At 41.4% G+C, this 16,974-nt stretch overlaps 1 protein-coding gene across 2 annotated transcripts in view; it reads left to right on the plus strand.

Annotated features, from left to right (window-relative positions):
• Positions 1 to 16,269, plus strand: part of LOC148030963 (MADS-box transcription factor 23-like) — a 165,882-nt gene extending 149,613 nt beyond the window's left edge. Inside the window, exons 6-8 of one of the 2 annotated variants that reach the window (XM_087684512.1) lie at positions 14,919 to 15,009; positions 15,255 to 15,330; positions 15,452 to 16,269. In XM_087684512.1, the coding sequence (XP_087540638.1) occupies positions 14,919 to 15,009; positions 15,255 to 15,330; positions 15,452 to 15,458 (174 nt within the window). In that variant the 3' untranslated portion in view covers positions 15,459 to 16,269. The other variant, XM_087684513.1, reaches the window with a different exon arrangement.
• Positions 16,270 to 16,974: the final 705 nt, after the last annotated feature.

Below are 16,974 nucleotides of genomic sequence, written 5' to 3' on the forward strand. Positions count from 1 at the left end.
AACATTCTACATCTTTGAAAAAGTAGTCTAAGGTGTTTTAAATGTTCTCTCCTACTGCCCAAACACAAAAATCGTCAGTAAAGACCCTCATAAAAGTTGTTAGATAAGGCTCAAATGTCTTATAAGAAACTCCCTGAAACTCAGGCAGTCCATTTTTCAACCCAAAGTTCATAACTGTGCTAACATAAGCTCCCCACTCTATGATAAAAGCTATTTTATCCATGTCTTCCGGATGCATCCTAATTCGATTGTACCCTCAAAACCCATCCAAAAAACTGTATATCTCATGACCGGCCACATCATCTAGAAGAGAATCAATAAAAGGAGTCGGGAAAGGATCAATAATAGTAGCTGCATTTAATTTCTTGTAATCTACACAAACTCTTATCTTCCCATTCTTCTTTGACACTACAATAATAGGAGATAACCAAGTAACCTCATTAACTGGTTTAATGAGCCCCACTCTCAAAAGCTTATCAATTTCTTCCTTGACCTGTTTGGCATAGTTAGGATTCATTCTATACCTCTTCTGAACAATAGGCTTAGCATCTTTCTTCAAGTTTTATTCTGTGTTGACACACAGCTAGATAAAATCCTTTCATAGCTCTGTTTTCCAAACAGACAGGCTTCACATACCTTATGCATTTCTGCAACCTTGAATTTTGGCAATCCTGCAACAATATTTTGGGCCTGCATTGATTTAAGTCGCTGTACATTAACATGACCAATGCGTTTATGCCAGATATCAATATCTGCAACTACACCGGTCCCATGTGCAAACATTGCTGCACTCAATTCAGACATGTCTACATCCAACGTAAACATTCTGCCCTTCTTCTTTCCTTTTGCTATCAAGCGACCTTTATTTTTCATATCCTCAACAAAGCATCCATGAGGATTAAATCTGACCTGCAAGCCCTGCTCAACCATTTGACCGACAGAAATCAGATTCTTGGTGATATTCGGGACATGAAATACATTGGATAGGTATTTCTTTTTCCCATCCTGCATAGACAAGGGAATTTTTCCAATCTGCACAATAGGATGTGCAGTATCATCACCAGTCTCCACAAATCCTGGTTTTTCCATTTTCCTTGCATCCTCCATCCATTCTACATGACCTGTCATGTGGTTTGATGCATCTGAGTCAACATACCATACATCATTGCTTTCTTCTGCACTTGTCATAGAATTGTTCATGTGCTGCACCATGAACAAATGATCATTTCTGTCATCACCCTGTCTGCTAGAAGATGCATAATTCCCTTGTTGCAGTTTTCCATTCATGATGTCATTCTGCTTTTTATAGCAGTCTTTAGCCATATGACCCATTTCACCACAGTAGTAGCATTCAACATTACTGTTTGCATTTTGACCTCTTTGCCATCCACCACGACCTCTTTGGCTCCCCCTGCCTCTAGAGTTACCACGTCCTCCTCCATAGGACTGGTTTTCTTGAGTTTGCTGCATATTCTGATTTCTACCACGGCCTCCTAATCGGCCTCCTCTACCTCTGCCTCTACCTCTTCCAGTATTTGAGTAGAAGACAGCTTCTTTTGAAGTTCCTCCTGAAGAAGATGCACCACCATTTCTCTGTTCCTCAGAAATTAGAAGAGCAATCAACTCCTCAAAATCAGGAAATCTTTCACGAACTGAAATGGATGTCCGAAACTGTGCATAATCCTTTCCTAGACCATTCAAGGTCACAGAAACTAAATCATCATCTTCCACTGGTGACCCAATGGAAGCAAGTGCATCTGTAATCTTCTTCACCTTCATATGGTAGTCGTTGATGCTCATATTTTCTCTTTGCACATTGTGCAACTCTTGCTTGAGCTGCATTTTCCTGGCTTGCGTATTTGTGCTATACATTTTTGACAAAGTATCCCATGCCTCCTTTGGCGTACTTGCATCCTGAATATGCACAATCATAGAGTCTGAAATGCTGATAGACAGCCAATACATAACTTTCCTGGCTCTCTCATGCCATGCTTTAAATGCCTGCATTTGCTGTTGATTGGGAACATCAGGAAAAACTGGTTCTTCTTCATTTCCTGCAACAAATTCCCAATATCCTTTTCCCATAAGGAAATTCGTCATTCTAAACTTCCATGCTTGGAAGTTGTTCTTGTCAAGCTTTTCAGTGACAATCTGTGAAAGAGAATCAGATGCCATTACAGAAGACTGCAAAAAATTCTGTCACTGCAAAAACCACAGCTTTAACCTCACAAGGGAAAATCTGCAAAACTGGCGAAAGTGGTATTTGACCACACAGTCACTTCCTAGTGAGGATTTTGCATCAACAGGCAACATGGATGATTCTGTAACTCCCAATGTCTCTGCGCACAAGCATACAATGCAATTTTTACAGTAACTATTCACCAACCTGTAGAACAGTGGCTGCACAGCATAAAACTGGGCCTTTTTCTGATTGCGTGCAGAAAACTTCCGCCTCCAAAACAGGGTCCGAAATGGCCTCAAATAAAAAAAACAAGGTCGTCTCAACCTGAGACAATGCACTCCTGCACTTTCCGGCTGTGCTACCTGCAGAGATCTGCTCCCAAAACAGAAAATGAAAGCAACACTGCTCCTCTTACCAGAACACCGCGAGCTTGGCTTGCTTTCTTGAGCTCCTTACCACAAACAAGGCTCTGATACCATGTCAAGATTGTGGGAGAGAAGAAAGGAGTCTCACTTGTAGCTTTCTTGCTTGCACAATGGGGGAATACACACAAGGGTGGAGGCTGAAAACAGTTTTCCTCTTCTTAGTTGTGGAAGCCAAAAGAACTCAAGTACAAAGAAATAGAAGAACCCTAGATATGGGTCTCAAACCAAACTCAACTAACTAAGGTGGCATACTAACTGAGCCACGAACTAGAGTAGATAAGGATAGCTATCATGTAGCTATTATTCAGGGGCGGTGTACCAACCGCATTTGCAACTGACAAGTCGGTGACATAAATACACAACGGTCACCCTGGCGTATCACGAGTGGAGCTCGATATGTCAACAATTCAAGCTTTGAATTTTAACATGTTTCGTATGAATGAAAGGTATTAAACCTTTAGCTGGATGTGTATCAAATTGGGGAATCTGCTGATCGGCTCCAACTCCATAGACTCAACAGTCGCATCAGTTGAATGTGAAGGCGATCATCCGAGATGTGTTCGGCCAGCTCCTTCTTGATGTGGAAACCTTTCACTTCTATCCCTTCACCCTTTTGGGAAACGGATCGAGAGATGGCATCGAAATCCCTCCACAATACGTCCGCCATAGCCATTGCTTCCTTGCAAGCCAATCAGGGTGATTAATTGAACGAACCTCATCATCTGAAATCAATTAGGAAGGATATCTGTTGGTCTGGATTGTGGTGGTGGTCTATCATCAACAGAGATAGAGTTGTCTTTTATTATGGCCGAATAACAAGAAAAGACAGAATTCAGCACATTACCAAAGAATTTGGAAAGTTAGCTAACTATCTCAACTCTGTCGTTGATGGAGAGCTGACATTGGAATGTACCTCCACAATTTCCCACATATGCCGCAACAAATTGCAGAATTATCAATTGACTGTGAGCAGGGAAACACGCATGAAAATTGCACATGGTGCTGCTCATGGTTTGGCATACCTGCATGAAGATTGTCATCCTCGAGTTATCCACCACGACATCAAATCTTCTAATATTTTGCTATGTTTTGAGGCACAAGTTTCAGATTTTGGCCTTGCAAAGCCAACATGAGATGCAAATATACATGTGACCACTAGAGTTATGGGACCATTTGGGTATCTGGCCCCTGAGAATGCCTCAGATGGAAACTCATAGAAAAATCTGACATGTACTCTTTTGGAGGATTGCTGCTGAATACAGTTGTGAAGTTTCTAAACTGAAACTTGTTGATGCAAAGCTGGTTATGAGATACTACAGATTTTTCTGAACATGGATCTTATGTATTTTACTTGACAAATATTATAGTGATCTTTGGCATCAAATATTGAGTTATTGAGATCATCTTGTTAGCCTCTTTCCTTGCTGTACCTTGAACTCCGTGTTCTGCAGCTCTTGCACGAACTCTACGACAACGCATTTCCACAGTATTTTTGCCTTGGGTACATGTCTCTGAAAGGAAAGAGAGTACTTACTCATTTACAATATCTTCTACATCTTGATTACTTGCATCTTCATTCATGAGATCATTCAACTTTATGGTAAGCAAACACGTAACACTCATAAAACATCTGGTTCTATGTGTGTGGGTGAGTGTCTATTAATCATTGGGTGGTGCAAAGTAAATTTTAATATTTATTAATGGTTATTTACATAAGATGAAGGATTTTTCTATTACGAAAAAATCAAATGTTTTGGCTACATTTTAGTGCTTCATAGCTCTGGTTGAGAACTAGTTTTGGTATAGGCTGAAATACCTAAGGTGTGACTATGGGGATGAATATATCTCAAAGAAATTTGAGTAGCTTTACGATGAATAGGGTACTAAGCATCAATTGACTACCCCATATATGCCACCTAAGAATAGTATTGCAGAGTGCATGAATAGGACTATCCAAGAAGAAAGAGTCCGTAGTACGCTTAGAAAGACTTAGTGCACTATTTTTGGGTTGAGACAATTACTATTGTTGTGCATATCATTAATAGATTCGCATGCACTACTCTTGGTTCTTAGGTTACAGAGGAGGTATGGTTTGGAAAATCCCCATTACATGCTTGTTTTAGGGTCTTTGGATGCGAGGCTTTCTACCATGTTTTCAAGGACAAGTGCAATAGGCTAGATCCAAAGTTTGCTAAATGTATCTTTCTTAAATAGAACGTGCCATTTTCTACACTAAATCTCTTCTTATTTTTAGCGAATCAAAGCGTGGAAATTTTGCATCTCACTCCTAGGAGGAGAATGCCCGATGCCAAGAGGTACAAGAAACCAAGTTTTTAATAAAATTGAGGGGTACCGAAAATAATGCAGCCCTTTTTTCCCTATTCGTCAAGTTTGTTGTGGTTTTAGGCTTCTTGAATCTTGTTTATCACTAATCTTTTTAAAAAATGGTCTTTTTCATCATGTTTGTACTATTTTGCAAGTGGTTTCAGGCCAAAATATTGATGATATATTTATAGCTGGGAGTTCTTATTGCTGAGTTGGATGCTTTAAAGACTCAGTTGAAAATTTTTGAGATAAAGGATATGGGTCATGTCTCACATATACTTGGTATACATATTACATGCAATTTCTCTAAGGGACTTTTCTACTTATCCCAGGAGGAGTACATCCATAGTGTACTTGAGCGATTCTATATGCGATATGGTAAACCCATTAGTTGTTCTTTGCCCTCTCATGTGAAGGTTATTTTAGATTGATTGTCTAAAGTCAGATGATGACATAGCTGAGATGGCCAAGGTTCTGTACACATTCATCGTGGTGGGTAGTTTGATTTATCCCATGATAGTTACTCATCCTTATATAACATTTGTAGTGGGAGTTGTGTGTCAAGAATCGCATGATGGGAAGATGTGCTTGAGTTGCTGCACCAAACACACACTCTATACACAAGAGCAAGCTCACTCAAGAACACAAGGAGAGAGATGGATGCCAAAACGTCTTCTTGCTGGTTTTTTCTTCTTCTTCCACACACTATACAATCTACACAAAGTATAGATAAGATACAATATAAAGGGAAGTAGCCTTTTAAGTCAAACAATGCATAATCGACCACACTAATCGACTAGCGCTATATCTTTTCCAGTTGTAGGTAGGTGTAACAAACTAAATATAATAAGTGATAAGTCAGTGATCATATGAGTATCATAATGACCACCAACATGCTAAGTGTAGACGTACGGACTCATCTAGCCAGGCGGTCCATCATCAATGTCCGCACGTGTTGAGCTTGCCATCTCAACACTCCCCCTTAGGCTCAACTCTATCTTTGCAACTCCAAGTAAGCTTCTGAACTTTCGAAGCTTCTCTGCACCTAATGCCTTTGTGAAAATGCCAGCTATCTGATCCTGTGTGCTGACATATACCAAGTCAATCTTTTCTACAAGTACCCTCTCTCTCACAAAGTGGTAGTGTACCTCAATGTATTTTGTTCTAGCATGGAACACTGGATTTCTAGCTAATTGTTTGCTGCTCATGTTATCACAATGAATGACAACTGGACCATCTCCATGCACATCCAAATCACCTAATAACTTTTCCAAATATACCACCTCACATGCTGCCATAGCAGCACCTTTGTACTCAGCCTCTGTACTCGATAAAACAATAGTAGGTTGATTTTTGCTACTCCATGTAACTGGTGCACTACCAAGGAAAAACATGAATCCACTTGTAGGTCTTTTGCCTCACATGCTACCAGCCCAATCTGCATCTGTGTATCTAAAGACCTATACATCCTTACCTACTTCATAAAAAAGTCCATAATTTAAAGTGGACTTTACGTACCTCAATATACGTCCAAATGCATCCAAATGAGGCTTTCTAGACATCTGCATAAATTGACTGACAAGGCCAACAGCATAGCTCAAGTCTGGCCTTGTGATAGTCATGTAAATCAAACTCTCTACTATCCTTTTGAACATAGTAGGATCTTCTATCTCATTCCCAACATCAGCAGTCAACTTCACAATTTGCTCCAATGGTACTGAAAGAGGCTTACATGTTGTCATATCATACTTGGATAACATATCCAAGCCATACTGTCTTTGGGATAGCCATATACCATCATCACATCTGATCACCTCAATACCAAGAAAGTATCTCAGCTCAAACAAAATTTTCATCTCAAATTTCTTCTTCAAGAAGTCCTTAACTTCAACAATCCCATTGTCACTGTCACCTTTAATAATCAAGTCATTCGTATAGATGACTATGATGACCAACCCTGCATCTCCCTTTTTCACATAAAGTGAGTGATCAGCATCAGAAATACAAAATCCAATATTGACAAGATACTCTCCAATCTTGTCAGACCATGCTCTAGGTGCTTGCTTTAGCCCATAGAGCACCTTCTTTAACCTGCACACATATGTGGGATGCTCTAAATCCTCATAATCTGCTAGCTGCGCCATATACACTTCTTCTTGCAATTCACCATGCAAGAAGGTATTCTTAACATCCATTTGCTGCAAACTTCAACCTTTGGCTACTCCCAAGGCAATTATCACACACCTAATAGTTGTCATTGTAGCAACTGGAGTGAATGCCTCGTCATAATCTATGCTATATGTTTGAGCATAGCCTTTTTTAACTGGCCTAGCCTTATACCTACTAACTGAACCGTCTGCATTATGCTTTGACCTTGTAAACCCATTTACAGCGAATAGCTTTCTTACCCTTAGGTAAGGATACCAAATCCCAATTCTTATTGGCTTCTAATGCAGCCATCTCCTCATCCATTGCTGCATTCCAATGAGCATGACCAATAGCATCCTCAAAACAGGTGGGCTCAACATCCTCAACTAGTTTCACTATATAAGCATAATGGTAAGCTACATAACCTTGAAAACTAAATCTTTTAATAGGGTATCTGACCCTGCTAGATTTGCGTACCACCGGATCACTCAATGGAGCCTTTACATTACTATGAGCTCTCTGTACACCTGGTGTCCTCGCTGAAGGAACGCCAAGCTCATCATCCAAACTCTCCGAACCACTAGAATCTCCATGAAATCCCAAATGACTGGTAGATCTATCATTATCATCTAACACTTTCTTCTTTCCTTTTTCCTTTCCTGCAACACATATAGATCCACCTGAAGATGTGGGACTACTTCTTAGTCTCCCAGACCAAGGGCTCACTTTAGGTATAGTACCAGATGATGTTTCTGGTCCACTAAGACTCTGTGATTCTTGTTTTTCTTTTTGCACATAACTTGATCATTATCATCATCTAATACATCACCAGTAGGTGCATACTAGCTGCCCATCTCATCAAAGATAACATCCCTGCTCACTCTCAACTCACCTGTGACAGGGTTATAATAGCGATACCCTTTCTGCTCTAAAGAGTACCCAATAAAAATACATTTTTCAGCCTTTGGATCAAGCTTCTTCCATAGCTCATCTGGCACATGAACATATGCAGCATATCCAAATACCTTCAAGTGTGATACATTGGACTTCTTGCCAGTAAAGCACTCTTCAGGAGTCATTCCATGAGCTATAGCTGTGGGAGTTCTGTTCATAATATAGACAACAGTATGGATAGCCTCAGACAAAAAATGTTTGGGCATATTCTTTTCAGCCATTAATGCCCGTGCAACTTCTGCAATATGCGCCTGTTTTTTCTTTTTGCAACACCATTTTGCTGTGGGATATACTTGTAAGTAAATTTCCTCTTTATCCCATGAGTCGTCAAGAAGCCACTGAACTCATTAGAGAGGTACTCTCCCCCTCCATCTGATCTCAAGCACTTCACTTTTAAGCTTGTTTCTGTTTCAACAACTGCTTTCAAAGATTTGAAGTGCTCAAACACATCACTCTTTTCCTTCATGTAGTATACCCATAACTTCCTTGAACAGTCATCAATAAATGTAACAAAGTATTTACTGCCACCAAGAGATACATTCTGTGTAGGCCCCCAAATATCTATATGTACTAGATCAATTATATTCCTGCTCACTTCTCTATCATGTGAGAAGGGTTGTCTCGCCTGCTTACCAAACTGGCATGCTTCACAGACTTTATGTAATTAGCAACTCTAAAAGAAGGCAACCCTGTAACCAATCCTCTTGTGTGCATTGATTTTAACCTTTGCACATTTGCATATCCAATGCGTTTATGCCATATTCAATATTTGCAACTACTTCTTTTCCTTTAGCATACATAGCAACATCCATTGCAAGAATTCCAGCATCTAAAGTGAACATCTGGCCAACTCTACTTCCTTTTGCCACCAACCTGCACTTATCATTAAAGTCTACTACAAAATAACCTTTTGTATTGAGTCGGACATGCTACCCTTGCTCTACCATTTGGCCAACAGATACTAGATTCTTTGTAATTGATGGCACATGTAATACATCTGTCAAGACTCTTTGTCTGGCCATCATAAAAGGATAAGGGAACCTTTCCAATGTGTGAATTGGGTGACATGAATCATCACCTGTCTGCACATAACCTGGGTTTTGTAAGTCATGCATCTCTCCAAACCATTCAACATGACTGGTCATATGATTAGATGCATCTGAATTGACATACTATATATCATCATGTGTCCCCTTTCCTGTAACTGCATTCATCATATGCTGCATAACATACAGATGCTCATTTTTATTTTCATTCTATCGCGAAGACGATGCATAGTTTCCTTGTTGTAATTTACCACTGCGAATATCATCCTTCTTTGTATAGCAATGGACTAAAATATGGCCTCTTTTGCCACAATAATAACAAACAATAGCAGAATTTCCAGAACCTCTATTCTGTCATCCATCTCTTCCTCTAGAGCTCCCCCTGCCTCCAAAGTTTCCTTTGCCTCCAGAAACTTTCATTTCACCAAACTGTTGATTGAACCTGTGTTACTGGTCATCGCTAGCATGTCCCATACCACGGCCTCTCAAAGAGAATCTACCACGTCCCCTTCCTAAACTTGAGTAAAATGCTTGGACCTGTTCACCATTTCTTTCAGGTGAATCACCCTGCATATTGATCTCTTCAGTAATCATGAGAGAGATCAGCTCATCAAAATATGGAAATGGCTTCCGTACATATACTGAAGTAACAAATGATTTTCATGCCTTCTCATTGTTAAGGCCACTCAAAGTGGATGAAACCAAATCATTATCATCCGGCATTGCATCAATCGCTGCTAAAGCATTTGCAATGCTCCTCACCTTCAACACATACTAATTGATAGACATTTTTCCTTTCTTCAAGACATTCAACTTTTGATTGAGTTGAATCTTTCGTGCCTTTGTATTTACTGGAAACATGCTCTAAAAAATTGTCCAAGCTACATGTAAAGTTTCTACATTCCTGCTATGTCTCAGCATAGTATTATCAATGACTACAGATAGCTAGTACATCACCTTTTTGTCTTTCGCATTCCACTCTTTCCATGCTTTTAACTCATCTGCAGTCGGAGGGATACCCAGCTCTGGCTCATTTTCTTCACCTGAAACATACTCATAAAGGCCCTTTCCAATGAGGAAGTTCGTCACACGGAACTTCCATGAAGGATAGTTGTTCTTTTCAAGCTTCTCAATGATGGGATTTCCACACGTGCACAACAATACACCAAGCAATCTTTTTCACTAATTGCTCAATAATACATGTAATCTGTAACATGTTTGCAGATAAACCTTATGTTTGCTTCCTGTAAACACCTAAAAAATTACAGATTTGCAATCTGTAACCTACGCACTCACTTTTGGTCAATACAGCCGAAATCACAATGTACCTTGAAACTGCTATACGCAACCTTGCGGCTCTAAAACGGGACCTCAAACGGCCTCAGACACCCAAAATAACTGTGGAATATCAAATATGTTCGCACACCAAATCTCACAGCAATCTGAGATTTTTGCTCGACCTTGCTTCCAGTGCATAGCGAGGGGAAAGGTGAGGAGGAGATAGATCGTGGGATGGTGGGGTGATCGGATGTAGGAGGCGCATAGCCTTGGAAGGGGGAGGGCTATAAGATGGGTCAAAGGGAAATCCCTGAAGAGGGGTGGGTGTGGGGGCTGTGGGATCTTTGGTGGGGAAGCCCATGACGCCTTTGTGGGTGGTGGAGGTGGAGGTCTGTGATCCTATTGGGTGGGATGAGCTGGGGGGTGTTGTGGGGTGCTCTGTGGGGGGTCGCTGACGCATGCCCTCCTGCTCTTTGCCTACTGTGATTGATTCTAAGGGACTGACTGAGGTCCCCCTTGTCATCTTCCTCTCTATCGTTGCTAGACATGTGTAAAACCATCAGCATCCACCTGCGGGCCTGCCAGTAGAGTTTGAAGGAGTGTCTATGAAGATCTGACAGTCATGGCACGCCAGTAGAGTTTGAATGCGTGCGATGCGATGACTGAGGCCCACCTGTCAGATCTTCGTGCGATGCCATGCATTGTCATGGCTGTCGGATCACAATAACTTGCAACTTGAAGGAGTGTCTACCCGTCTCAATCTCTAGAAACTTTGGTATGTTCTTTGTATCTTTACATCCACATGTACCTTCGGGAATCCTCTGGCTGTCACTACATATGCAAAGAAGATAGGCATCTCTATGCCGAAGAGCCGTCCAACGTCCTCCACTAATTGGCGATACTCTACCACCAGTTCAGGGAATAGTAGGGTGAGCTGGTGTTTGAGAAACCTATTGCGGAGCGGGAACTCCTCCATTGTGAAGCCTCTATACCAGGGAACCATATAAATGATCCCCTTCCTGGAGGCATAAGGTGAGCTATCCACTAGCTCACGGGTTGTGTCCGCAGAGGTGAGTCGAATGATGAAGATCCCTTGACCCAAGAGAACTACCTCCGCGATTTGCGCTATGCTAATGCATAGCGTGGAAAGAAGCCAATCCTGAAGCTCAATCTTGGATTGAAAGTGTCCTATGACTTGACTAGAGATTATTGTTTCTTTCAGTTCTAGCTGCTTTGTGGCATGAACAACTAAGAGTTGTTCCCCAGAAAAAGGACGGTGTGCAAGGTGTTTGAGTGGGGGGCACTCACAGAATGCACTGGCATCTAACCGGAGGTTTCAATTGTGCGTCCCTGTTGGGAACCTATGGATCAAGCGGTTGTACTACTGGGGGGGGGGGGGGGGTTGGGAATGTTAGTGCAGATGGAGGGAGCAACTGGGGGGAGGGTGGTTGAGGGGACAAGGAGGGGTCGTGTGGTAGGTGGGGGGGCGTTGGCGAGGAGGGGGAGATGCTATTTTCTGGCGGTGGAGGAGATGCTGGATGCCATGGGTGACAAGCGTAAGACTAGAGCCGCATGGGTGGGGGGCCTACAGGCCAAGGGCCGGAGGGTGAAGGAGGCGGGGGACAGCACAGGGGAGATTATAGGGTAGGAGGGTAACTAGGTGGGGGCAACGCGATGGAGAAGAGTGCCTGTCGGGAGGGAGAGGTGTAGCGCACCATGGGGCGTGACAGGGCGGGAGGAATGGGGGGTAGCGGGGGCGCGATGGCGGATCAGTGGTGTGACAGGCAGGAACCATTGTCTTTGTCTAACTGCATATGTTAGATATGTATATAATATGGTTAGGCACCATTAGAGATGGAAAATACCCGTTTTCAAGAGGGGAGGGAAAATGTTACCTTTTGGGGTCAAAATTAATCCACCCTACCGATGTGGCACTTAAGAGGAGTACTAGGGTATAGATATGGTATGTAACTACCTCTACAAGGTCTCACAAACTTCTTATGAGGGTATAAAAAAGTATAAACTGATTTGGAGGCTATTCAATGTAAAAAGGTGTATTTCAACTTGCAATATGATTGGGCATGTTTTGAGGGAAATAAATCTATTTTTTGTGAGAAAATTAAAAAAGTTATTTTAAATACAAATTGCTGATGTGACACTTTTGGAACAGTGGTTAGAGAATGAAAAATGCTAGTTACTAGGGTGAAAAGAAAAGGAGACCCTCTCCTTTCTAGATGGGGCCTATAACAAAAAGTAGAGTGGAGCCTAGGAACGTTGGGAGGACTAGTGAAAGAAAAAGCATGCAATGATGACCATGGAAGAGAGACTCATCCAAGATTGAGGATTCCTAATCAGTTTTTATGGAGGCCCTTTTTGAGTTCATATTTTCCCTAATGGTATGGAAGGCTCCTTAGCCTCCTCATAGGAGGACAAGCTGTAAGTTTTGCCCAGTAGTTTCAACATTATCTATAAGAGTTTGAGACGCTAGAGGGACCCTACAAATTAGCCAGGAGACAATAGAGGACTGGATATTCATTTTGTGTAAACTTTGTCGTTATGACTAGTATATTGGAAGACTATGAGCCTACCACTCTTGAGAAGGTTCTTGCACATAAGCCATGAGCTCGATTCTATCAAGGAAAATGAGACATAGGAGTTAGTTCTGCATTTCCTTGATCCTACGAGACCCTGAATCGAGAAGGGGATACTTTGGTAGGCTTGAGTCACTTTAATTGGCTACATGACACTCGCACTTGTTCCATTACCTAATATGTCTTCTCCCTTGGATTCGGTGCAGTTTCTTGGAGCAATAAGAATCAACCTGGCATGGTTCTTTCATTGATGTAGGCTGAGTACTACGCATTGTGGTCTATCACTTAGGGGGCACTGTAGCTGCGCGATATATTTGCAGAGGTTATATTCCCACAAGTTGGAGGTGGGCTATTGTCCTACCACTCGACAATGTAGTGAAAAAATGAATGGACTAGCAAAATTTGCACTATACCAAATGTGCACCGAGTTTGATGCGAAGAAGACATTGGACAGCTTGCAGATTGGTTTGTCCTCTTTCAGTTGAGGGTATTGGCTCCGCACCAATATAGATCTCCGATTAATGTGCATAGTCCTCCGGGTTGTAGACTCAGCTAGTGGGGTGATATGCTGAAGGTGATGTGTGAGGTGGATCACGAGCATAGGGCCTCAACCTCTTGCTAAATCTTCGCCTCAGGATAGACACATATCCCCACGGGTGAGAAGATCTAATTTACCTCATAGGAGTGTGAAATGGGTAGAGGGTACCCATTCCTTGATGCTGACAGCATAGGCTTTGAGGGAGATTGCTTTGGTGAAGATGTGAGACATCTCACAAGGAGTTCTCACTTCTGAATGTCAAAATTGTCCTTCACACAGACTCCAGAGTGTGAATCTTTAGCTTTTGAGAGCACCTTTGCTCTGATACTCTGTAAAGAAATAGCATGGCAAACATGGAGAAATGCAAAATGTACGAAAACACGAGAACACTATTTGATCATGAATGAATGGGAATACGAATATCTGTAGAAATTTGCTGAATGACAATGAATGAATGATACAATCAGGGGGACCTGGATCCTCTGCGTCTCAAAGGACAGGCGCAGAGGTGACTGAGAATGGTTTCAGAAGTGTGTCGTGATGAATCCTGCAATGCAGCAGCAGTTCTGATCCGTGTGCCAGGCTGAGATGAAGATGTCGATGCATTAGACGGAGAAGTGTGCAATCCTCCAGAGTGTCTGACAGTCTCGGATGATGAGACAGTAGAAAGTACAGAAACCAGCAGTGAAAACCTAGAAGAATGATGGTCAATGATGATGTCTGCAATCCGAATGTCTCCAGATAATGAAATGACCGCTGGGTTGCCTGGTGGACAGGCAAACAAGCCGAGGTGTGGGATGAAGTTGCCTGTCAATCAGCTCTAAGCATGGAAATTTGTTCTTCCTTTTCAATGTCACCTTTATATTGTACCTAGTATTAGCATGCCAGCTTCAATTAGTTGAGTTTTATTCTCTTGCATGAGTGGTCAGGATGCTTTGGCATGCATTCTAAACAGCTTGCCAAATCTGTCTCAAAGTCATTAGTCTGCAAGAAAAACTGTATCCTTAAAACTTTGTCGTACAACATGCACTTGACTTGAAATCATGTCACCATCTTGCACACCTTGCCGCCACATGAATCATCATTAATTGTCATTGTATTCATAATCACTGTTGTTGTCTCATCATTATCAGCATCATTGCCCTCATATATATTGTTCATGATGCTACTTAGTAATTGTGTGCACAGACGAGCTGTTTACATATAGAGGAGGAAAATGAGTTTCTAAAATGTTAAATTTTGTCACTTGCAGTGGGAACATGCTCAGGCTCAAGCTTGGCCTGTGTCCCTTATGTCATGTTTTGACTGATGTGTGAGGCGATGGCTGACTGTGTGAAGTTACACGTTACAAGTAATATTGTTCTATTGATATTGTTGTACCTTTCCTGTGATTGATCTGACTAATTTGATGTGAGTATGCACATTGGAAAGCTGGCTGAAGTTGCTGCAATCAGTCATGGTCCAAACAAATCAAGTACCACCATCGGGATGGCATGTGCCAGACCAAATTTTGCCAGCCATGGTGAGAAGCCTGAACTTTTAGGTGATCTGCTGTTGTTTTCACAGTGAGACTCCTGGGTCCTGAACTGTAAAGCTGAGATTGTAAAGCTAGGGTTTTTTTAAAGATGGCAAAATTCACAAAAGAGTAGGGTACTTCACAAGTTGTCATGGATGGTTGTATCAGATCCTTTGATAGAACTGTTTTATAACTAGCCTAAAAGTAATTCTTTCCTTTCTCTTAAAAGCTCCCCCTCATCCTTCTTACAGCGCAACTAATGACAAATTTCCAAGCTGCTCATACATCTGATGATGCCGATTGTGGTACTGTTATGTTGGAGCTGGGGTAATGTTGTCCAATGCTTCATTTTCCTACATGCTTTTGGCGATTTGATCAGGTGGATAATGGATTGTCTGTCTAAAGATTGTAGTAGTTCACCATACACTTTTTGTGATCTGCTGTACAGGCTGTAGCTGACTACCTGCTTATGACCTATGTGGATATCCTGGAACATTAGTGTAGGACATTCTCCTATGATGATCACAGACAGACAGACAGACGAAGAGCTATTTGGGTTCTGACAATTAAGTACTACGTACTCTGTAAAAGGTACTTAGACCAAAGAGTTGATATATATGATGATGCAGAATGTTAGTCTATTTGCCATATTATAATAACATGGTGTGTAAAAAATTCATGCTAGTGTACATCTGTAGCCACCATTGCAAAGTAACAAAACCTTGGGCAGCCATGAAGTCGAGTATCACCCATCTTTGTGAAAATCTAGTTCTGCTGCTGACCCGTCTTTAACAAAATTATTGCCAAAAGGGTGTAAAGCATCGTAATATCCCCTGTAAGGCAATAATAGTCTCAATCCTGCACGTATATACAGAACAAGTGTCATGATACCCCATTGACCATAATGATACTAAAGTGTTGTACCTCATCATCCACCATAGGATCAATCCAGCCATGTATAACGAGGCTTCTATTTGTGCTCGCTCGATCTAAACTCTTGACACAACAGAATATGGTGAAATATGTCTGGAATCAGCGCACCTTAAGATGAGACCGACAAGCAAGGCTCAGAGAAAGGATGGTAGATACACATTTGAACCGCGATCGAAATACATATAAGTACAGAGTTCTTTTAAGGATGGCCATAGTTGGGATTGGCATCAGTATTGGTTCCGACTAATCCATATTTCTACGTCGAGCATTCATAGCTAATTTGACTGCTTGTAAGACCACCTCAACATTGCAATTGCTATCAAAGGCCAAGTAATACACACTACATCTGAATTCTTTCTTCAACCAGCCCACATGCGCCTATGCGCTAGGATTGAAACCAATTAAAAATAAAAACCAATGTGTGTACCGCCAGTCTGGGAGGGTGAACATATGTGTTGGAGGTAGACTCTATGTTTTGTTCTCGTGGTCTATAACCTGCAAAAAATAGCCAATCACAATCATCAGTACATCGAATTGTAGGGGGTGTGTGCGTGTGGAGGTGGTTACACATATAGCCTGCAAAAACTAGCCAATTACAATCATCAGTACATCGAATTGTAGGGGGTGTGTGCGTGTGGAGGTGGTTACACATAGCTCCCAATTGTAGAAGAGAGTTTCATATACTAGGAAAAAACACAATATGCCTTAAGTTTTAAACTTAAAAGGTGCAATCAATTAAGCTAAACCTTTCACCACCATAAAGACAATAGTATTGCTAGTGTAAGTCTTTTTTAAGTTACCTCTGATCTTCTCTTTCGCTTGGTTTTCATGGGGATGGTTATAGACTGTATACTTAGTGTACATAATGAACAAACGAGTAAATAAAAGTTGGACAGTTGCAACTTGAACAACATTAGAGATGGATGATACTGAACCCAAACAAACAATTGTAGAAAGCAATCACTTAAATTGAGAAGAAAATAGAATAGAGATATGGATAGACCTAGAATGCTTTGTTGTGATTAGTCCCTTTCATTC

The sequence above is a fragment of the Lygodium microphyllum genome, chromosome 9, assembly GCF_053477565.2.
Source record: "Lygodium microphyllum isolate KBCC chromosome 9, Lygodium_microphyllum_v1.1.10, whole genome shotgun sequence".
In the NCBI taxonomy this organism is placed as follows: domain Eukaryota; kingdom Viridiplantae; phylum Streptophyta; class Polypodiopsida; order Schizaeales; family Lygodiaceae; genus Lygodium; species Lygodium microphyllum.